The sequence below is a fragment of the Lolium rigidum genome, chromosome 7, assembly GCF_022539505.1.
Source record: "Lolium rigidum isolate FL_2022 chromosome 7, APGP_CSIRO_Lrig_0.1, whole genome shotgun sequence".
Taxonomy (NCBI): domain Eukaryota; kingdom Viridiplantae; phylum Streptophyta; class Magnoliopsida; order Poales; family Poaceae; genus Lolium; species Lolium rigidum.
The window spans coordinates 348,890,918-348,912,279 of NC_061514.1; the positions used below are offsets into that span (position 1 = coordinate 348,890,918).

Below are 21,362 nucleotides of genomic sequence, written 5' to 3' on the forward strand. Positions count from 1 at the left end.
GGGGTACCCTATTTCCATATAGAGCCCCACAAGATTCACCCAAGGCACATTTTCTTTCACATAGATTTATGTAGATGCTTGAGAAGGAGACCCCTTGTAATGAAGTTCTAAATTGAGAACACCAAGTCCACCAGGACCGTCACATACCTATCATGCCACTGATCATCCCCACCACAAAATAAAAAAGAGAGGACAATATGAATTCTAGCGTGAACAGACACTTGGAAAACACTATACTTTGAGATTAAGATTTTATTTTTTCCCTTGAGTCTTCGTACTTTTAGTTTTCTTTCTTGATACAAGAGAGGCCTATAAACTGGTTTACTAACTCTTTTGAGTAGGAACAATGACCTTGGAACATGCACAAAGGAAAATTCACATTTGGTGGGAGCATCAACGTTATGTTCACCAAGAACACGTTCAAACACATTGGCACCCTAGGGACGAAATACAAGAGAGCAAACAAACTCTAGTGGCGAAGATGAGAGAAGGATGCTCATACACACCAGAAGCTAATTTGAAAATCGATGTTGACGCTGCTTTTGATATGATAAGGTAAGAGGAAGTTCATCGTTGTCGTGGGTAAAGACTTGTGCGTTTATCGTTGATGAAACGATGGCTGGAGCCTATGCTTTTAGATAAGGTATTTATTTACGTCAATTCATCGGTTGCAAGAACCTCATTATCGAATCAAATAACACCGAAGTGATTGATACCAATCCATGGCACCTAATTTTTTTTCTCCCTTCAAAAAAGACAATCCCTTTCTCTATTTTTGCCCTTTTTTCATCACAAAGGAAATCCCATTTTAACTTTTTTTTTGAAGTACTGTACCTTTTTTTCATTAATAACTAGACAAACTCCTCTTTCGTGGGTAGGTTTTCCTCCTCTTGCCAAACTGCAGCACCCGTTCGTTGGAGCCCGGTGCACGAAGTTCCTTGAGCGGCCCGTTCCATCCGGAACTCATCTGCTTCGTGCACGCCAAGTCGCCACCCAAGGCCCACGTGACCGACCGTGCGCCAGGATAAACCCTAGCCCACCCTCCATCCGCACCCTCCTCCCCCATCTCCGTTGCCGTCGCCGTCGCAATCTGCTGGCTCCCGGTTTGCTCCCCGCCCTGAGGCTGCTGCGGCTCCCCGGCTCGCGCGCCGTCGCCAGGTACCCACCCATCCTACCCCGTCCCCCGGTAGAACCGTACAACGGCGCCGCCGCCGCTGTAGATTCGCAGGCGCGCGAGCCAGCCAGAGCTGCTCGTCGTGTCCGGATTGCGCAGATTAGAGCGCAGGTTGCTCCCAACTGTGAGTTCCGGATTCTCGACGCGAGGTCAGTGGTTCGTCGTGTAGGCGCATCCGCCTCGATGGGTTACTGATGATCTGATGATGAATTCCATGCTAGTTGAGTACACAGAGAAGCTGCGGTCGTTACCTGTTAGATGATGTAGCTTCGGGGCAAACAGATCCATGTCGGTCCTTAGTTTTTTCTTCCCTAGCATGGCTCTGCTTTCTTCTACTTGTGTGGTCATCCTAATTGGCCTGAAGTGAAGCTTACCTTCTGTCCCTGGGTCTGGAGCAAGTCGATTAGTAGTGTCCACTTGCTTTTCTAGTTCAGAACGACTTCAATTTCCTGAAAAATTCTTAGCTCCTGTGGGGAATTCGAACAACTAAGCATGTATGTAGAGATGAATGTAGTTAATTATCAATGTTTGCACCCTAGCTGTGTTCGATTCTGTGCGGTTTTCAGGTTCTGTTGGCAGTTAATACATTATACTTGTTCAGGATACTTCTGCTATGCTCTCTGTCAAGTTCACTAGTTGCTCTACCTGCAAAATAAAAAGGTTTACTAGTTGGTGTGCTGTGCGAGAGATAGTGATATTTGAAGATTGTTGTGTTTGTCTTTTCATTTTTATTGATGTCCCATACACAAATTTCTTGTTTCTCTTGTTTTCTTACTGTGGATACAGTGTGCATTTAGGAATTCAGTTGTACATTTAGTTTTTAATATGCTGATCAAACTCGCTCTAGCTTTAGAAAATGCTTACTTCTGAATTTTGGATTTAAGTAAATATATGTAAGATCTTAGTCAGCATAGTTTTTCTCTTCAAGTTTGTTAAATATATTGGATTTCAAATGATAATTTTGCTAAATGTCTTGATGTTGTTTGCTTATGGTTCTGGTATTATGGTTCCGTTACATGATTAGCTTCATCAGATTGACGTTCCTACCATGAGTTTGGAGATTGCACCACTATAATTCATTTGAAAGTAATTTTTTTCATATTTGTATGTAAAATGCAAACATATGACTTAGTCCTGGATTGAGTTAAATTAAATCCAGAGGCTTGCCCATTGACACAAGCTTTTTGTTGATTGCTCAGGAAAATGTCATCAAATACTGATGGAGCCAAGAGTCATGCAAGGAGAGACCTTTTGCTCAAGATCCAATCGGATGCTCAAACATGTTGGGAGGAGGGCAAGGTTTTCCAGGCTGAACCTGGCAATAAACTTCCAGGCCCTGGTGAAAAATTCTTTGGCAACTTTCCGTACCCTTACATGAATGGCTTACTACACTTGGGTCACGCCTTCTCATTGTCCAAGCTTGAGTTCGGTGCTGCATACCACAGGCTCCGTGGCTCAAATGTGCTGTTGCCGTTTGGTTTTCATTGTACTGGTATGCCCATCAAGGCCTCAGCTGATAAGCTTGCTAGGGAGATTCAACTGTATGGAAATCCTCCAGTGTTTCCTGCAGTAGAGGATGATTCAAGTGCTGAAGTGGCAGAGGACAGCCAGGCTGACCAGGCTGCTGTTGCGCCGGATAAATTTAAGAGTAAGAAATCTAAGGCTGCTGCAAAGACTGGCTTGCAGAAGTTCCAGTGGGAGATTATGAGGGGTTTCGGCCTGTCAGATGAAGAAATTGCCAAATTTCAGGATCCTTCTCACTGGTTGACCTACTTCCCTCCGTTGGCAAAGGAAGATCTTAAGGCTTTTGGCCTGGGTTGTGATTGGAGGCGCTCCTTCATAACCACTGATATGAATCCTTACTATGATGCTTTTGTTCGCTGGCAGATGAGGAAGCTGAAGAAAATGGGCAAAATTGTTAAGGATATGAGGTACACCATCTACTCTCCATTGGATGGCCAACCCTGTGCTGATCATGATAGGGCATCAGGTGAAGGTGTGCAGCCACAAGAGTATGTGTTGATTAAGATGAAGGTGATCCCACCTTTTCCTCCCAAGTTGAAGGCCTTGGAAGGAAAGAATGTTTATCTGGCAGCTGCTACATTGAGACCTGAGACGATGTATGGGCAAACAAACTGTTGGGTACTGCCTGATGGGAAGTATGGGGCTTTTGAGATCAACGAGACTGATGTCTTCATTGTGACAGCAAGGTCTGCTCTTAATCTTGCATATCAGCATCTTTCCAGGGTACCAGAAAAGCCTACTTGCTTGGTTGAGCTTGCTGGCAATGATTTGATTGGTCTGCCATTAAGGTCTCCTCTTTCCTTCAACGAAATCATATATGCGCTTCCCATGCTCACTATCTTGACTGATAAAGGTACTGGCATCGTGACTAGTGTGCCAAGTGATTCACCAGATGATTACATGGCACTGCAAGATTTAATCACAAAGCCAGCTTTGAGAACGAAGTTTGGTGTCAAAGATGAGTGGGTTCTTCCATTCAATGTCATACCAATAATCAACATTCCTGAGTTTGGGGATAAGTCAGCTGAGAAGGTGTGCCTTGATCTTAAGATTAAGAGCCAGAATGACAAGGAAAAGCTTGCTGAAGCAAAAAGGATGACATATCTTAAAGGTTTTACAGATGGAGTGATGATTGTAGGGGAGTATGATGGCAGAAAGGTTCAAGAAGCGAAGCCACTGATAAAGAACAAGCTTCTGGGAGAGGGATCTGCTGTGTTGTATAGCGAGCCTGAGAAGAAAGTCATGTCGAGATCCGGTGACGAGTGTGTCGTAGCTCTTACAGATCAGTGGTACATAACTTATGGCGAAACTGAATGGAAGCAGAAGGCAGTCAAGTGTTTGGAAAATATGAATACATTCTCAGCTGAAACCCGTAACGGATTTGAACACACGTTGGGCTGGCTGAACCAGTGGGCATGCTCACGTTCTTTTGGCCTTGGTACTCGCATTCCATGGGATGAACAGTTCCTGGTGGAATCTCTTTCCGATTCAACCCTGTACATGGCTTATTACACCATCGCACATCATCTACAAAATGGTAACATGTATGGACAGGAAATATCTTCTATCAAGCCAGAAGAAATGACAGATGAAGTATGGGAATATGTGTTCTGTGATGGTCCAGCGCCCAAGAGCGACATCTCTCCTGCCCTCTTGAGCAGAATGAAGCAAGAATTTGAGTACTGGTACCCCTTTGATATCCGGGTATCTGGTAAGGACCTTATCCAGAACCATCTGACATTCAGCATTTACAACCATACAGCACTTGTTCCAGAGCATCATTGGCCTCGTGGTTTTCGTTGCAATGGACATCTTATGCTGAACTCTGAGAAGATGTCCAAGTCCACGGGGAACTTCCGTACTCTTCGGGAGGCCATTGAAGAATTCTCGTCGGATGCTACCAGGTTTGCACTTGCTGATGCTGGTGATGGTATGGACGATGCAAACTTTGTTTTTGAAACTGCAAATGCTGCTATTTTGAGGCTCACAAAGGAAATTGCATGGATGGAAGAAGTTATAGCTGCTGAATCTTCTCTGAGAGGCGGTTCTCCCTCTACTTATGCCGACAATGTGTTTGCCAATGAGATCAACATTGCTGTAAAAGAAACCGAGAAGAGCTACAACAACTTCATGTTCAGAGATGCCCTGAAGTCTGGGTTCTATGACCTACAGCTGGCCAGAGACGAGTACAGGCTTTCTTGTGGATCTGCGGGCATGAACCGTGAGTTGTTGGGCCGCTTTATGGAAGTCCAGACCAGGCTTATCACCCCGATCTGTCCACACTATGCTGAGCATGTGTGGCAAAAGATCCTGAAGAAGGAAGGCTTCGCAATAAAAGCTGGCTGGCCTGTTGCAGGCACCCCGGATCCTACTCTAAGAAGTGCAAACAAATATTTGCAGGACTCCATTGTTTTGATGAGGAAGCTTCTTCAGAAGCAAGAGTCTGGTTCCAAGAAGCCCAAGAAGGGAGCTGCACCTCCTCCAGCAGAAAGCAAGCTCACTGTTGGCCTGATCTACGTCAACGAGCACTATGATGGATGGAAAGAGCAATGCTTGAGGGTGCTCCAATCAAATTTTGATAGCCAGGCACGCTCCTTTGCCCCTGACGAGGAGATTAACGAAGCACTGAAGAACTGCTTCATCGACCGCGAGACAAACTTCAAGCAAGTCCAGAAGCTCTGCATGCCTTTCATCAGGTTCAAGAAAGACGAAGCAAGGAACGTCGGTCCCCAGGCTCTAAATCTGAAGCTTCCTTTTGGTGAGATAAATGTGCTCGAGGAGAACTTGGAGCTGATCAGGAGGCAGCTGGGGCTCGAGCATGTTGAGGTCTTGTCGGCGTTTGATGGAGCTGCTCGTGCAAAGGCTGGAAGGCACGCTCCAGTGCTGGACAAGAATCCACCTTCCCCTGGTGAGCCGGTCGCGATATTCATGAGCAAGGAAGAGTTTGGAGCCCAAAGCTAGGCTCAGGTCACTCTAGCAAGCAGGAGTATCTCTCTGTTAACAGTACTTTGTTGAGATGCCTTGCCTTTTTTTTTTTGTTTCGACATGTTGAAGTTATACATTAGCTCAGACCTTTTACAGTACCACCATTGGTTTTTGAAGGACCAAATTTGCTCTGCCTCTGTTAACATGAGTTTGTTGAGATGCTTAGCACCGGTTATTCCAGTTTGATGCTGTCTCCTGTTGAGGGAATTTGCGAAGCTGTTTTCTGTTTTTGTTATTTTGGACGTGTGCAATTTTGAGAGTTCCTTGTACGGAATATCTCATTTCTTGTGTACTTGCCTAATTTGTCAGCTTTGCTTTCCTAACACTTATTAGCACATTATTATGCATTTGTACTGAAAATATTGAGTGAACATGCCTTGCTTTTATGTTGTCGTAAGGTCCTGAATATGATATAACTGGAAATGGATGAGCTGGGAGTGTAGCTCTGGCCCTCTGTGTCCTCTCGGAGTCCCGGAAGATCAACATATGCAATTCAGGGCTCATTGTCCAAGTATTCATGTGAATCTATTTCTTGGGTGTGCCTCAACTTTCAGCCAAGGAACTATTTGCTCTCCCCTTGGTGCTGAGTAAATGATGGCCCTGCCATTTTGCTGGTTTGTAGAACGTTTACTTGTGTTTTTGAGATGTTTACGTGTCATTTGGTGCCACAAAAGAGTGTTTCTACCAGGTCTGTAGGCAAGCAGCGCCGGAGGCGTCACCTCGAGTAGGTGGGAGCCAGACCTAGGGTGCCGACATCCGTGGGGGGAGGCCGCCAAGCGACTGGCTGTGCCGCTGGGAGGAGTGTTCCGGCGAGAAGAATATGGTGGGAGGGCGGAGCCAACCTGCCGGTGGTCTGCGGTGGACCAGCCGAAGAGATCCAGCATCATATTGCACGGTGCCGGCGCCCTCTCCCAGCCCCTTTGCCTCTCCCGGGGACAACATCGGAGCCTTACATCCATGAACGGATGGGAAATCGCCCTGGCGACCAAGCCCCCGCGATGCACCCAACCGGTAGGGGGCTGCGCGGCGATGTGTGCGCAGCGGGCGCGCAAGCACCATGACCCTTCCGCGCCCCTGCCGCACCTTTCTCCCCACAGCCCATCCGTTCTTCCGAGCAATGTGCAAAAAGATGCAGTTTAGGGACCCTGTGGTGTCCATGGGCAGCACCTCTGCTAGGAGCTTCAGCCCCGCCTCTCTGATTTCAATTAATTCCCTCATAGTTTTGGCAGATTCCAGGTCACGCGATATTAGCAGGGATGGCCTTCTACATTGAATCATACTAGCTACCCTGCTCCATTGTACATTGCATCATGCATCAAAGAAGAGGGGTTGTTACTGGCTTGCTATCGAGTTAGCTTATACAGTTGTACTCCATAATTATTGAGATAAATATCTTCTACCGAACACACCAGTTCTTGGTTAGTGCCTCAATTTCCTGCAATTTAAGCGCCCTGAATTTATGAAGTTTTATGTGCTCCTTAAATTTCTGAATTTATTATATGTATGCTATCAGTCTATTATAATTATATTCTGCTTATGGCTTCTGTTCCCTGTAATTCGTGCACCCTTAATTTATGAAGTAATAGCTGTCTTATGGTTTCTCAATCTTATTGGAAAATACAACAAAACAGTATCCCACTATCTGTCTGTTTTTTTATAGCATTAGCATTGTGTTCATGTTCAGTCTTTTTAATAATCCAAAAAAGGAATATTATTCTAGGCAGGAATGGGTTCTATATGTTCATTGTATAATAAAATATCTGCATGAGAGTACACTATCGTTCTTGGTGAGTTGCTTAGGCATACATCCTCATAGATCCCCTTCCAATTTTATTGACATGTTTTCTCCTTCCAGTATTATTGCTATGTTCTTGTGGGTACTAAAATAGTGTGTTAGGTAGCAAGGTCCGATGCTTCTAGGCATGATTCCTGTAGATATTTTCACTATGTTTTCAAGTACCTCATCATATGTGTTATTATCCTGAATTTCCCTTTCATGGTAAATCACATTAATAGAAACTTCAGCACATATTTCCTTTGATAGGATTTGCAGGTTCTCTTAGAGCAGGTTATCGACACAGCAACTTCCGAGATTCAGAGAAGGTTTGATTCACTCTATTGTTCGTCTTGAAATTAAATGTAAAGAATTTTGATACCGCAAAAATACTCATTTAAATTAGGAGTATGCATATTTTAGTTAAAAAAAATCTTGAGAGGAATTAAATAACAATTGCTATCACTTCTGTGAACACGTAACACTACTCATTTAAATTAGGAGTATGCATTTTTTTACTTAAAAACAAAGTCTTGAGGGGAATCAAATAAAACTTGCTATCACCTGTGTGAACACGTCTCAGAAGCCTAAGTCCTACTGCACTGATGTCTTTATGCAAATCAAATATGTTTCTGCGGGGAATTTCTGGAAGGGCTTTGTGTTTTCCTATGAATGTGAGCAACCAAAATCTGTTTGTAAGCATTACAGGCTGACAACTGTTTTGAAAATGTACCTGGTACTGAGTTGCATTGTTGTGTCAATACTTGCTTTTTTGTGTGGTTGTATCTGGCCGATGTCATCTTAGATGAAGAAAGCAGTTTCAATAAGGAATGGCAAACACAGTTGATTATGTAGTCAGATTAAGTTCCATCATCGTATCCTCTTTCCATATATTTCTTTGTGTCTTCATGGTTTTGACAATTCATCTTTACCCGCATTCATGGCGTTGCAGGTAATTGATTGCTTCCTTCAGTTGAATGCACCAAATTCTCATGGGGTTTCTCTCAAAATATATGTTTTACTAATAGTTCTCTAGATATCATATAGTTGTGCACACCAAATACTCGCGAGTTTTCTCAAATCTAGATGTTACTAATAATTCCATAGATTCCATTTTTTGTTATGTATTCCGAATTTACTTTTTTTTTCCTACAGCTGCTTTGGTTCCCTATGTGTCACTTCCAGCAGGAGGATTCTTCGTGGAAAAAAGGGACGCAAGGTGCCAAACCAACCTACATTGTTTGAAGGGCAGTGTTTTTTAGTCTATACGGTCATACGACTGTCTCTCAAATCTTTCATCAAGCCGCTTACTTTCATGTTGCTTCGGGTTGTCTAATTTTGGCAACCTTTTGAAATTTGAAAAGAAGTTTCCATGCATTCATCAAATTCAGTGAATAATATACCACTTTGTATACGAGTTTCTTTTTGCTAGAACTAGCTTTCATATGTGCTCATCCGACCTTTATGCTGATGTTTAGAGATCTATTCTTTTAAAACATCAGCTTACATGTGTTCTTTGAATTCAGCGAACGATGATCACTTTGTTTACAATACTCTTTTCCTGGCATCAACTTTATATGTGTTAATTTTGCTCCATCGCCCCTCCAATTTTTATGCTTATGTTAAGATATATCTAACCTTTACTTATAGTGCACGGGCTTGAGACTGCACTTTGTCCTGACGGCCTGGAAATGCATAATATTCGTTCTTTCTATTTTAAATCTCTGAAAAGTAGATATATAACCGTTTGAGAAAAAATTATGTAACCTATTTTTTTACTTAATGTGTTATGCCCTTGTGCATAAATATTCATGTGTACTTGTATACACGAAGATTGAATTTCTTTCTGGAGGTCTTATATTTAATCTGTTACCATCATTTGCAGTCTTTTCTTTGGTTGCAATTTCTTTAGTACACAGTTGCAGAATTTGGTGAAAAAGCATGATCACGTGATCTCTGCCCCAAAAAAGAGAAATCTGCACTTGTGAATAGCATATTGTTCACTATTCAGGTTTGTACCAACTTGTTATTTTTGTGTGTTTCGACCATATGACTATAGTGGTGTATCATTTTTTGTGAGTTGACGTATAATAACAAGATAAAATATTCATGACATTGCTTGCTGATATTTACAATTTTGGACTGTGTACATGGGAAATGGAATATATAGTATGTGTGAAACCATGCCTTATAAAATCAGGTTCATGTTTGAACAAATTAGTTGGCATTTATTGGTCGAGTTGAATTTGTTCTTGGATGTAGATGATATATTTTTGACATTCTTTTGAATGTACCGTGATACAACAAGGTGGTCTATTGTATACTTGCTGGCGGTTCCACCTGCGCTGACCTCTGTGGTAGTTTGCTCTGGTGGACATCTTGGTCAGGAGTCAGGACAGAGTTGTAACGCCAAAATAAGGCAGCGGAGGAAGGGGACAGCGAGACAGAGTAATTGCTCGATCGTTCTTGTCCAGCCAACATCGACCTGCTTGGTTGTGCTCTGCTTGCCGGGCCAAATTTACCGCTTATGTTGTCCTCATCAATTGATGGATGGGGTTTTCTGATCTCTTTCAACTAATGTGGCGTTCAGGTGGATGGATTTTGCAGTGCGGATGTCTAATGGAAATCAGTTACTTCCTTTCATGGATGGATAGCTTTGGGTGAGCTATGTTGCATGATTTGTTTGTTAGTATATTCGTGTTGATGATCTTGTCAATTGCGCAAGGGAAATCAACTGCTTGATTACCTATAAGATACATCATGATTCAGATCAGAGGGTGGTATCATGTTCTTTGTACGCATATTTCTAAGAAGAGCTTCAAATGGTTTCTGCACATTGTGAACGGGTCATAGCCATTTTCAGTTCGGTCATGTGCAGTTCCAGCAAAGTGTTCAAATTCTTTACTTTTGATGTCCTGTTATAATACGACTAAAAGCGAAGGTGGCATACAGGCCACACACAAAAAATTAATCAACTACAGCAGATGACAGCGCGGCAAAGCGAGCTAGGTCAATCTAGTATAGTTTGGTTCCTTAATGCTGTGTATGTATCCGCTGGTAACGGGTGTGTAGATTATATGGGTGCCATTGAGTTGCATCTTAGTTTCGACTACGCGAGTTCAACCTAACTCTTCTCTGCATAATCAGTTAATCATGAATTCAACTCTCTTGCTTGCTGCCATTTACTATATAGCCTGCCTAGAATCAGAGGCATTGCCTATGAACCTGCAGACGTCTTGTTGGGTTGACAATTCGTCTGGTCTGTCGGGGCTCTTGCAACATCACGGAGCAAGTGGCAAGATTGCAGATTTAGAGATAATCTGCTGTTGTGGAGTCGCAGAGCTCCCCAACGACTTCCCTGTTATCTTTTCCATTCCTGGGCTGACAAATTTGGCTAAAGAAGCACCATATCTTAAGACTATGTGTGCCAGTTGGATTTTCCGATGGAAGAAAAGGAATGCTCCGAGCACAACAGGGACAGCACTGTTAACAGAATCTACAAACTCTGATGTTCTTAGACAAAAATTGAGACAATGAAGAGAACTACTAATCAGCCTAGAACAAATACAAGTATCATCTGTTAAAAATATAAGGATGCTTTCTCCAAAAGTCTGGCCCCATGTCTACATGGGCCACCGCCACATCCCGCCCATCCCTTGCAACATCTTCATTGGGTCCCACCTCCGCAAATTCTCCAACCTGCAGCCATTTGCACCGTAAGCCGTTAACAGCGAAACTGGATATACCGTGAGAATCATCTTCTGCTCCAATGCAAAATAAAAAAGGACTTCTTCTCAGCTGTATCCAGGCAACTCTTCGATACAGTTCTTTTGTAGACGACATTACAAACTAAGGATACCAAGAGAATGCCAGAACTTCAGTTATAGTTATTGAAAAGTTACTCCTTTCGGCAATGCAAATCTTTCTTCTTAAGCATCTAAATTGTCATTTCCTTAATAAAATGGCAGCAGAAACAGCCCTATTGTTGAAATATTTTTGGATTAATGACAAAATACCTTTTGATGGTAAGCAGATGAACCCTTTCGGAACATAGCCGGTTCATTGTTATAGTTCATTTGGAATCGCTGAAAAAGTAGCTCGTTCTTGTCCTTTGATAATGTGTCCTTCAGAGAATGTCAAAGAGTTAGAGACTACACACAACTAAAGAATTAATTAGGATAATGCAAAAAATATTTAAATCCTGAATGATGAAAGAAGACCTTCAGTATCTCATTAGCTTTGTCTTCGCTTTCTCCAGATTTCACTAACATCCAAAAGCATGTATTGTATTGGTTCCTGTTATGACCTGCACATTAGCGTGCGAAACTAGTCAACTCATTTTCTTATTGTTTTATTCAAAATAATCGAAGATTCAAGCCCTTGCAATAGGAAAACGACATCAATAATTATTTCATCACACCGAGAGCTATACGAGAACCAAACATAATACATTCATACTGCTGCAGATGAACATATGAATTCAGATATTACATACTGTACTTCTATCAACAAGTTCATACATATTTTCAATTACTTAAAAGATATGCTCTTTTAGGAGGAACGACTCACATTCTGCTTGCCTCCAGGACAAATAGTCACAAACGATCTTTGGTTTTGGGTAACAGAGAAATTCTGCTTCGAAGCGTGGTGGCTGCACTAATTCTTTACTGGGGAAATATTCTTTCCACTTCATCATGTAAAAGGAAGTGAAATATGAGGAACATGAAGAAAGGATTAATCTGCAAAAGAAGTTGCATATTTTATCAAAGGCTTGACCAGTTGAAAAGCACATACAGCAGGAATTCATAAAACTAATAATTACCGCTCATCTCTCTGGTACAATTCAGTGTTCTCCTGAAACACAAAGCTGCAACAATAAAAAAGAAACAAAATATGATCATTTGCAACAAATGTTCAGGTTTGCCATACAACAAACATAAAAAATCCTGTCTAAATCGAAGCATGCCACATTTAAGCTTCGCTGGCCGGTTCACTATCAATTCCAACAATAGATCAATTATATTCCCAATATATTCAATTCAAATTACTATTGTTGATGCAAAGAGAGAAAATTGTGCTATGCCGAGACACATATTTTTGATTCTATCTGTCTTTCTAGTCCTCTCCATGCAAAAATAGCTATTCTGCAGGGCTATATCATACCTGTACTCATTGCTAAACCCATAACCAAAGATAATATCAGGAAATTGCTCCATCGTCAGGGAAGCAGAAGCGTTCATCAATCTTAAAGCAGTCTCATCATTTGGCTTGTCAAATGAATGGATCAGCGAAAATCTGGGGAAAAAATAACTCTCCATGTTGACAAGACAATATAATTATCTAAATGGTACTGCTGCATGTGTTTAAATAAATAGGAAACTAGGAGTCCTCACTGATCAAACTGGCAGGCGCTGATGCGAACAACGGTCCAATTAGAACATGGAAGCCTAGGTATGTTGTCGAACTTCTTCACATACTCGTATCTATATTTTTCTTTCGCCCCCAGAGACACAGTTAGAGGGTTAGAATGGTATAGTATATACTCAAAGTTGATAGGAACTGGACTGGAACTACACCAAACACTAAAATAATTCAACTAACCTTCTCGAAGAATGTATTGATGTTTTTCCCAAAACTCAGGCCCTATGATATCGAAATTTGACACTGTAATTGCCATCTGGGTTCTTTTTATGGGATTCCCATAGTCATCTGTTTTCACCTTTCTTTTGACCTACAGTAGAATGTATAGCTTTTCAGTATGCTTTTCAGTATGCAGAAGTGCACCTAACTGGGTTAGTTGACCTTAACTAAAAGTTGAGAAAACATGTCCCACAAAATAAGATTAGTCAACAATCAGGCCCACAAAAGAAATGCAGTATATTGTCTGAAGTCTGAACACTAGATAAGAAGAAGCATAATCCTTGATCAACCACTCAACGAAACGTTATAAGATGACAGCTAGGGAGTTCCAGTTATCCCTAAAAACTAAAGTATAGCAAGAACTATTGCATGTCACTGCCTAGCTAACAAGAAAAGAAGTCAGAAGTGCTAGAAATATCTCTAGGCACAAAATATGACTAGATGCTATCATGGTCATCGATATATATCATGCAAACAATAATTTTGTGAGAAAAACATTACTGAGAATGAGCAGGAGGATTAATAATGATGAACTTATGAATGCTTGATAGGATTACCTTATCTCGATAAACACTGGACCCTTTCCGAAACATAGCCGGTTCGTCATTATAGTTGACTTGGAACTGTTGCAAAAGCAACTCGTTCTTGTCCTTAGAAAATGTTCCCTACAAGAAAATAGAAGGTTCACAAAAACAGAAAAAATGATTCATACAAATGTTACAAAAGAAAAGCATAACCATAGATAATTTAGATGACCTTCAAAGTTTGTTGTGCCTCCTTTTCAGTCTTTCCAGATTTCACCAACATCCAGAAGCACGTATTGTACTGATTATTTATATGACCTGAAGCACACACACCGAATTAAATATGTAAACTTCATCCATTAAATCAAATAGAAAACTAAGTAGCCAAGCAACCGGACAGAAATCTCATTGGAGTGACGCATACATACACCATATCTATTATATTTAGTTAATGTAGCTGAAGCTTCATAGTAAAAAAAAACTGGTAAATTAACATACACAGCATGATTTTAATGTCAAGGACATACATAATTGCGCAATGTAAGTATGTGACTATTATACTAGGAAAAAGTCGATTTTAGTTCAAGAAGCTTACAGTCCACTTGTCTCCATGCCAAATAATCACGAATGATCTTCATATTTGGATAGCATACAACTCGCCCATCAAAATATGCAGGCTCCTTCAAATCATTATTCGGAAAGAAATCTTTCCACTTCATCCCGTACAGAGATGTGAAGTAAGAAACACATAAAGAGAGAATTTTGCTGCATATATTGGTAGAGAAGTCAAATAACATGATGATATTTTATAATTAAATTGCTCAAATAGCTTTGGATATAGCAGTATCCTAACGCACTAAGTGAAGAAGTGATCGGATACCTTTCCCGCCTCTGATAGAATTCTGTTTCCTCTCTGAAAACAAAACTACAAAAACAAACAGGAAGGCAAACAGAGATTATTAGCCTGTGCATTTGAAAACAGAGCGTCCACATCAGTATTTGCTTTTTTTTTTTGACAAGAAATATGCAAACAGTTTTATAATTAGTTTCATATAAGAACATGCTATATACCTGTACTCATCGCTAACACCATAGGCAAACACTATATCAGGGAATTTCTCGAGCATAGAAATGGCACAAGCGTTCATCAAATTTAAAGCTCTCTCATCGTTTGGTTTCTCAAAGGCATGCATCTTCGAGAATCTAACAAAAAAAGACTGAAATTAGTGGACGCTGGACAGAACAACAGATATAAACTATGTTCAATGTAGAGCAACATTTATCCCCATATTTGCATAGTGTAACCTCCTTAGCATGTTTCCCACATGTTAGCCCTCAGAAAAAGACACTGGTACATGAGGTAGACTAAGAGCTGAGATAGCCAGGATGGTGAATGCAGTTGCTTAACTACTACTACTAGTAACCATGTAAGTGTATAGCTAGGAAGTGAGAAAAATAAAACCAGGCCATCAGTTAACGGTTATAGACTATCCGATATTACAGAAAGTAGAAATCACATTTTTTCTGATATAGTCTAGTTCTGTATTACCCTTTTGGGTGGAAGAGATGAGCCATACCGGTGGAAATGGCAGCCATCGATGCGGACGACGATCCAGTTGGAGGCCGGGAGGCGGCGGTCGAACTCGAACTCCCGCTTCACGTACTCATACTCGCTGTTGGCCATCACCAGGCGCCTGCTCTTGGAGCTACACCTACAGAGAATCGTAGCAGAGGGTCGGTTTAGACATTTGAACTCGGTAAAATCTGCACCACTAGAATTGTCGGATTTTGTACATGTTTGCCCTCGTAGAAAAGCTAAATGCTCTGGTGACATTGTAAATGTGGGGTCATGGTAAAGGTTTTCTAGTATTCCATCGTAACAAGAGTAAACAGGGTCGACCATGAAAAAATAACCATATTTCCCTTTCCCTGAAAATATAACAGAAAAGAGAATTCATGTCTCCTAGGGTGGCACAATTCATGGAACACCGGTTGCTGAAGAAGCATGTTCACTGAGGACAACATCCTCAGGTAAGATAAGAATTGACACACCACAGTCAGGACCCATAACTGACAAGTAACTGGGGGCAGGCACCGGGGAGAACAGCGCGCTGACACTAGGAATCAAAAATAGGACGTCGCAATTCGACACGTAGACGTACCGAACTATTAGTGAATTTGACTCCAGAGTGTTTGACTGAAGCAGCAGTAGCATAGCAAAAATTGACGACAGTTGGTAAATCATCGACCGAGAGAAGGCATGTTACTGACCTGGGTGGGACCTAGCCGGGGCAGTGGACGCCGGCGGCCGAGGTGTAGAGCGCTTGGAATCCGGAGGCGGCGTCCGTGCCTGTCGATTCAGAGTGTCAGAGAGAGAGAGGGGGACAGAGGTAGGCGAGCGGGCGGTGGGGAGGGGAAGGAAGAGTAGCTTAGGCCTGAGAGCGTCCAGCGCTCGGCAACCGCCGGCACGCGGCTGGAGGAGGGGCGCGGCGAGCGGTGGCCGGCGGCGGTGGCAAGAGACCCTGCTAGTATCAGAACTTGCTGCAGTTTGAAACAGGGGAGAAGACGTAGTTGCAAAAACCGCTTCCGTTGCAGTACGGGCTACGGAATCCAAACGGGTCGTCGTGGGCTGGGCTGGGCTGGGCCTCCACTGCAGCCTCACGAAGTGGAGAGCACGGGGGGAAGCGTCAGCGACGGCCGACGGCGCTTGAGTTGGGCGCCCAGGTTTTGGGAGAGCGGCAACGCGAAATCATCCCCAAATCCGTCATCCGGCGAGCGGGCGGGCGGCGGGCGGGCGAGGGAGAGGAGGCTGCTGCAGCTGGGATGGTGATTGACGATCCCCTGGACTTCGAGGGGGACAACGACCCCCTGCTCTCCACGCCGCGCCCCACCAAGAGGTAGCACTCCTGCGCCGCCGTGCTTTCCCCCTCCCCCTCCGAATCAATTCCGTTCCGGTCCCGTTCTCGTTTTCGCCGGCAGGTTTCGGCGGGGACTGGCGAGGCACGAATGGATTAGATTAGATCTTCCCGAAGCTTTATTATGCTTTCCCGATAATGCGGGTTTTTTTTTCTCTGTTGCTGATTTTTAGGGCTCAACACTTTCAGTGGAGGTTGATGCTGTCAAATGGGATTTTCCCCTCGTTTCAGCATGTTATTATATGTTCACCGACCTGTCATGATATTGGGAAGGGTCGTAGCAGTAGCACTCAAATTAGGGGCAGCAAACCCATGAAATAAAATCTAAACCAACATGTATTAGTAGCAGCAGTAGTAGGAAAATATCCAGCCACAGGAAGGACAGGAAAATCAGACGTCTAGTGAACAAACCACTGCCCAATTATTTCGTGGTGCGCACGGCAGAGCACAAGCTCATTTGATGCGTGGTTAGCTGGGAGAATGCATGGTGACATTTTACCACAGGAACCATTTGTCCTCAGATTGTGCGATGGTGGTTTAGTCTGTCGATGGTACGAAATGATATGGCTAGCCCTCGTTTTCTTAACTGAACACTTCCAGTGGAGGCTGAGGCTGTCAAATGGGGCCTCGCCTCCGCCGTGCTACTCACCCCTCGGATGATCTGGAAACGTCGAAGCGACTGCATGTTCCAGGGTAACCAGCCCTCTGTCCGCTCCCTGGTCTCCATGATCAAGGGCGAAGCCAGACTTTGGGCAAGGGCTGGGATGTGCACTAAGTTAGCTTCCATCTTGTTGTAACCCACCTCTTAGGAGGATTCTGAATCAAACTCTACCTTTTCAATGAAATTAAACGCAGAGGTCCGTTGCGTTTTCTCGAAAAATATTTGGAAGGATTGTAGTAGCACTCGAATCAGAGGCAGCAACCAGTAAAAACGATCCAACTTGTATTAGTAGTATAGGAAAATATCTAGACACATGATGGAAAGGATGGACTAATAAGCTTGAGACAAGGCAAACCAGACGTTTTGCCAACAAACACAGTACCCAATTATTTTTCAGTGGCCATCACAATTTTTATTTTAGTTTGCGGTGTGCACGACAGTAGCCTACCCCAACTTTCTTGGGAAAAAGGCTTTGACGTTGTTGTTTTGTTGGTGGTGGTGTGCACGACAGTGCGAAAACACGTTCGTTGAGTGGCTAGCTGGGTGAATGCGTGGTGAAATTTTGTACCACTGGAATCATTTTCCCTCAAGTTGTGTTTAGTCTATCGATGATACAACCGTGGTAGTGGTTTAGCAAGCATTCATCAAAGCCAGTGCTCTTTGCAGGAAGAAGGTCATCGGATTGGACGATCTCTTGGTGGAATTCTGTGAAACCGGCAAGGATGAGCTCAAAGCTTCTGCTGCTAAGGCTAAGGCTAAGGGTCGACCCAAAGGATACAATTCAGACGATGAAGACGAGCAGGTCACGGAGAAGGAGATTAGCTTCTGCAAATTTGTGGAAGAGTGTGAGGAAAAGGTAGTTGTCAAACAGGCGATATGTCTTTGTAGATTAGGTTCTGTTTTTCTGATATATATCTTGCTGTATTTTAAGGCGAAAGCGCTGGACCCTGGAGAGGAAGTACCCCAATGGGGTCAGCAAGTTTTCGGCTGTCAGGTCAAACTGCCCTAGATTTATTCAGTTTGTTTTGGTGCTAGGTTCAGTGTTTTAGTATCTGCTACTAAAGTATCTCCAAATTGTATTACAGAAATCACCCACTATTCTTAATGGCACGGGAGTTGAAAACTGCCAACTTTTGCAATCATTCTGTGGACATGAGCATTTAGGTTTTGATCTGGAGATTGAGAAAGGTTAGTTCTGTTACACGTGTGTAATTCTCTTATTTAGTTATTTAACTGGAAATGGGCTTTATTGCTTTAGCCTGTGTGTTTGGTTTATCCTTTCTTCTTCTCATCGTGCCACTATGACTATGGTCCTTTACTCTTTTGTCTTATATCTAGTTATATATGGTTTCAGGCTTTGGTTTTGCCTCTTGCAGATAATTTCAGCAACTTCTAAATGTTATTTGTGTAGGAGAGGGCTTTTTGGAAGGCATGCTGATCGATGGATGGCTTTTGAAGTTGATCCTCTTATATGGTTCTGTCGAGGACTCTATAGCATCATGGACACTAACAAAGTGTAAGAATTGGTTTCTGTGCTTACTTTCATTCAAAATTGTTCTTTTATACTGCATCATATGCTTATCACTGTTAGCGACCAGTGCTGTACTCATCCAATAAGAAGTTGCAAGATTCTGCATCTGAATTTTGGGATAGTATCCTTTCCCTAAGCGAGGTAACCGAATCATAAAGTTTCTTTTGAGTTTTTGTGTTCTACGTGTGGCTTCTAAACATAACTTTGTTGATTGCAGGATGATAAACCACAGGTCAACCTTGGATATTTTCCAAGCTATTCTATTCTAAAGGGTGCTCTACTTAACTATGGATATCTACAGGATGCTCCTTGTACTACAACTTCCACCTCTGAAACTGCAGTTGCAGGTTGGTTGCATGCATGTTTGTCTTCCTTTATTAGTATCATTCGTACAACACATCCGATTTTGAGTCATCAATGGTAGTTGTGATGATGGCATTCTGGAAATTCCATTTCCTGATTATTTCTCAGCAGAAAGTTTGATTTTTTTTTTTGGTTATTCATGACCAGGCATTTCAGATGGTGGCCCACCTCAAAACATCACTGCATGGTTAAGACTTGTATCTGCTTGCTGCAAAATCAGGTAACTGGGAAATTCGATAGAGTGAGTACATTGTAGTTGGCTGTTTGTGCTTGTGATTCACTTACTACAAAATCTAAGATGAGAGTTTCCATATAGCTATTCACTGTAATGTTCTATTTGCTATCAATTCAAGATTTTAAGGCATAATTTCATGTGCTGTTTGTTTGCAAATCTTCTCAGCAAGAGAATATATAGAATAAGGTATCTATGGAGTATATTTTTTGCCTGCCTGATGTTTCTTTCTATCCCCAATATGATGTAATCTATGTTTCCAGGGTAATTTGCCAGTTGTCATTATTGTAGTCATGATGACATGTAGGTGTATTGTTCCATAATGTATGAGGATGATTTTTTTCTACTAAACGGACATTTGTTTTATCTATCTGTGCATTTGATCCTTGGAAAAATAGAAATACTGTGATGTTAAGCTTCAGATAAACACATTCTTTCTGTTCCAGTGATCTATTAATCTAATGTACAGAAAACTGCATCCTGTCTTCTCACCTTCTGAAGCGGAAGATCTTCTTGTTACTGTTATTTCCCTCTTTTTGGACCGTCAACTTGAAGGGCTGCTGCTTATTTTGGGAGATTGCCTGAATTCCCTTGTCTTGTACTTCAGTACAAGTGAATGGGAATGTAGCTGTCTAATGGTGGCTGAGTCAATTTCTAAGAGGTAAAAGCTTCAGAGATGCCTAATAAAGTTGTGTCCAATACTGTTTTAATCATAAATATCCTTGTCCAATCAGAGAAATGGTGGAGTGGGTAAACTATATCCTAAATAAATAAGTTAGATGCTGACTAGCAATGACTATATCGATCAATGAATCTCATTTGCTCTGTCTGCGCTAATGTTTAGGGCTTATGCTTGTCTAGTACACCCATGTCATGTAAAGACAGTTAAGTTGCATGTGTATTATCAACTGCTGGTGTTGTTTTAAAGAAGCTTTTTATCGAGTTGTTCCCCTGGTTTTCTTCTCTTATGGCGTATGCCCCTCTAAATCGAGGTTTCATAACACTGCAGAGTGAGGATGGATCTTAACTGTTTAAGGATTGTTGACTGCATCACTGGAACCAATGACCGTAGCAAATTCCTAAGGAGCCAGCTGGCCCTTCAGTTGCTCAAAAATAGCTTTGACCTCAAGGTAAGCTCGATCATGTGCTGTCACTATGAACTGACTTTTTGCTAACTGCACTGACCACATATCGTGCATATATTTAGGTGGCAAATGTTGAGAAGATCCTGAAGTCGGTCACGTCCACAAACGTGAAGGAGAAAGAATGCAACTTCTTCATGCTGTACGTGTACCTAGTTCTGATGGACAACCTGCTCTTCTCGAGCGACGCGTTCCGGAATAAGCCCGCGATAATCGAAGCCTGGCGTACCTACCTGCGGAACTGCTCGACGCAGATAGGGTGCACGGATTGGAGGTTATACGCTTCAAAGGTACCAAGACCTTTGGTTCGGTTGGGCTAATGCATCATTCTCCTTTCCTCCTGCTCATGAGGTATGTTGTTCGACGCATGCAGGTCCGGAACAAGGCGTCGTACCTCCTGCAAGGCGCGATCTCGAAGAAACCTGGTGCTGCTGGTGGTAGCGTCTCTACCCAGTGATCTGAACCTAGTGAAATGCTGCTGCTGGAAGGCGCTGGCACAAATGTTGCAGGGCCGGGTGTAACCTTTCAGTTGACATTCAGCGTAGGAGTTCTAGGAGTTTTTTGTAGGCAGCAAGGGGTGCCATATGGCTGCTGACAGAGCTCTCAGCTCATGTATAGCATAGTCAAAGCCCCCGCGCGCGCTGCCCTAGAGTCAGTACAGTATTTTGTAGGTGGTGATTGATGCCAGCTGATGATTAGTTTGCCACACTTCTGCAGCATTGACTTGAGTAAATGTATTTGCTAGTCTGTCAGCTTCGCATATCGTATCGGTTTTCCAGGGGAAACTGGAATGATCTCAGATTCTCAGTGTTGCAGCTCAGCGTCTCATATGCTGACTGGCAATGTGAGCCGTCCGTTGGCAGATGGAGTGACTCATCTGATACTGCCATTGCATAC

General features: G+C 42.6%; 3 protein-coding genes across 3 annotated transcripts; 2 read left to right on the plus strand and 1 right to left on the minus strand.

Moving 5' to 3' along the window:
• The first annotated feature begins 1,074 nt into the window (after positions 1–1,074).
• LOC124679202 (leucine--tRNA ligase, cytoplasmic-like) lies at positions 1,075–5,940 on the plus strand. Its single transcript, XM_047215002.1, has 2 exons — positions 1,075–1,158; positions 2,374–5,940. The coding sequence occupies exon 2, from the start codon at positions 2,378–2,380 to the stop codon at positions 5,657–5,659; it is 3,282 nt and encodes a 1,093-aa protein (XP_047070958.1). The 5' UTR covers positions 1,075–1,158; positions 2,374–2,377; the 3' UTR covers positions 5,660–5,940.
• Positions 5,941–10,937: 4,997 nt separating this feature from the next.
• On the minus strand, positions 10,938–16,008 carry LOC124674844 (tRNA(His) guanylyltransferase 1-like). Its single transcript, XM_047210900.1, has 15 exons — positions 15,893–16,008; positions 15,199–15,333; positions 14,693–14,824; positions 14,502–14,546; positions 14,217–14,386; positions 13,854–13,939; positions 13,655–13,762; positions 13,059–13,188; positions 12,851–12,950; positions 12,621–12,752; positions 12,280–12,324; positions 12,027–12,196; positions 11,678–11,763; positions 11,474–11,581; positions 10,938–11,156 (listed from the first exon to the last, which is right to left on the minus strand). Exons 2-15 carry the CDS (start codon positions 15,303–15,305, stop codon positions 11,031–11,033), a joined length of 1,545 nt encoding a protein of 514 aa, XP_047066856.1. The 5' UTR covers positions 15,306–15,333; positions 15,893–16,008; the 3' UTR covers positions 10,938–11,030.
• Positions 16,009–16,425: 417 nt separating this feature from the next.
• Positions 16,426–21,212, plus strand: LOC124675068. The gene is made up of 12 exons (XM_047211128.1): positions 16,426–16,518; positions 17,864–18,053; positions 18,129–18,191; positions 18,283–18,385; positions 18,609–18,713; positions 18,796–18,869; positions 18,946–19,075; positions 19,239–19,311; positions 19,793–19,984; positions 20,333–20,453; positions 20,531–20,755; positions 20,839–21,212. The coding sequence occupies exons 1-12, from the start codon at positions 16,445–16,447 to the stop codon at positions 20,920–20,922; spliced, it is 1,434 nt and encodes a 477-aa protein (XP_047067084.1). The 5' UTR covers positions 16,426–16,444; the 3' UTR covers positions 20,923–21,212.
• The last annotated feature ends 150 nt before the right edge of the window (positions 21,213–21,362 follow it).

Bases quoted from the DNA above. Each gene is read 5' to 3' on its own strand.
- LOC124674844 (XM_047210900.1), bottom strand. From the start codon at position 15,305: ATGGCCAACAGCGAGTATGAGTACGTGAAGCGGGAGTTCGAGTTCGAC. The intron at 12,753-12,850 runs GTGAGGACTCCT...TTTTTTCCCCAG, and splicing joins AGCGCCTGCCAGTTTGATCA to ATTTTCGCTGATCCATTCAT. The intron at 11,764-12,026 runs GTGAGTCGTTCC...GCTAATGTGCAG, and splicing joins GTCCTGGAGGCAAGCAGAAT to GTCATAACAGGAACCAATAC.
- LOC124675068 (XM_047211128.1), top strand. From the start codon at position 16,445: ATGGTGATTGACGATCCCCTGGACTTCGAGGGGGACAACGACCCCCTG. The intron at 18,192-18,282 runs GTCAAACTGCCC...ATTGTATTACAG, and splicing joins AGCAAGTTTTCGGCTGTCAG to AAATCACCCACTATTCTTAA. The intron at 18,714-18,795 runs GTAAGAATTGGT...GTTAGCGACCAG, and splicing joins ATCATGGACACTAACAAAGT to TGCTGTACTCATCCAATAAG.
- LOC124679202 (XM_047215002.1), top strand. From the start codon at position 2,378: ATGTCATCAAATACTGATGGAGCCAAGAGTCATGCAAGGAGAGACCTT.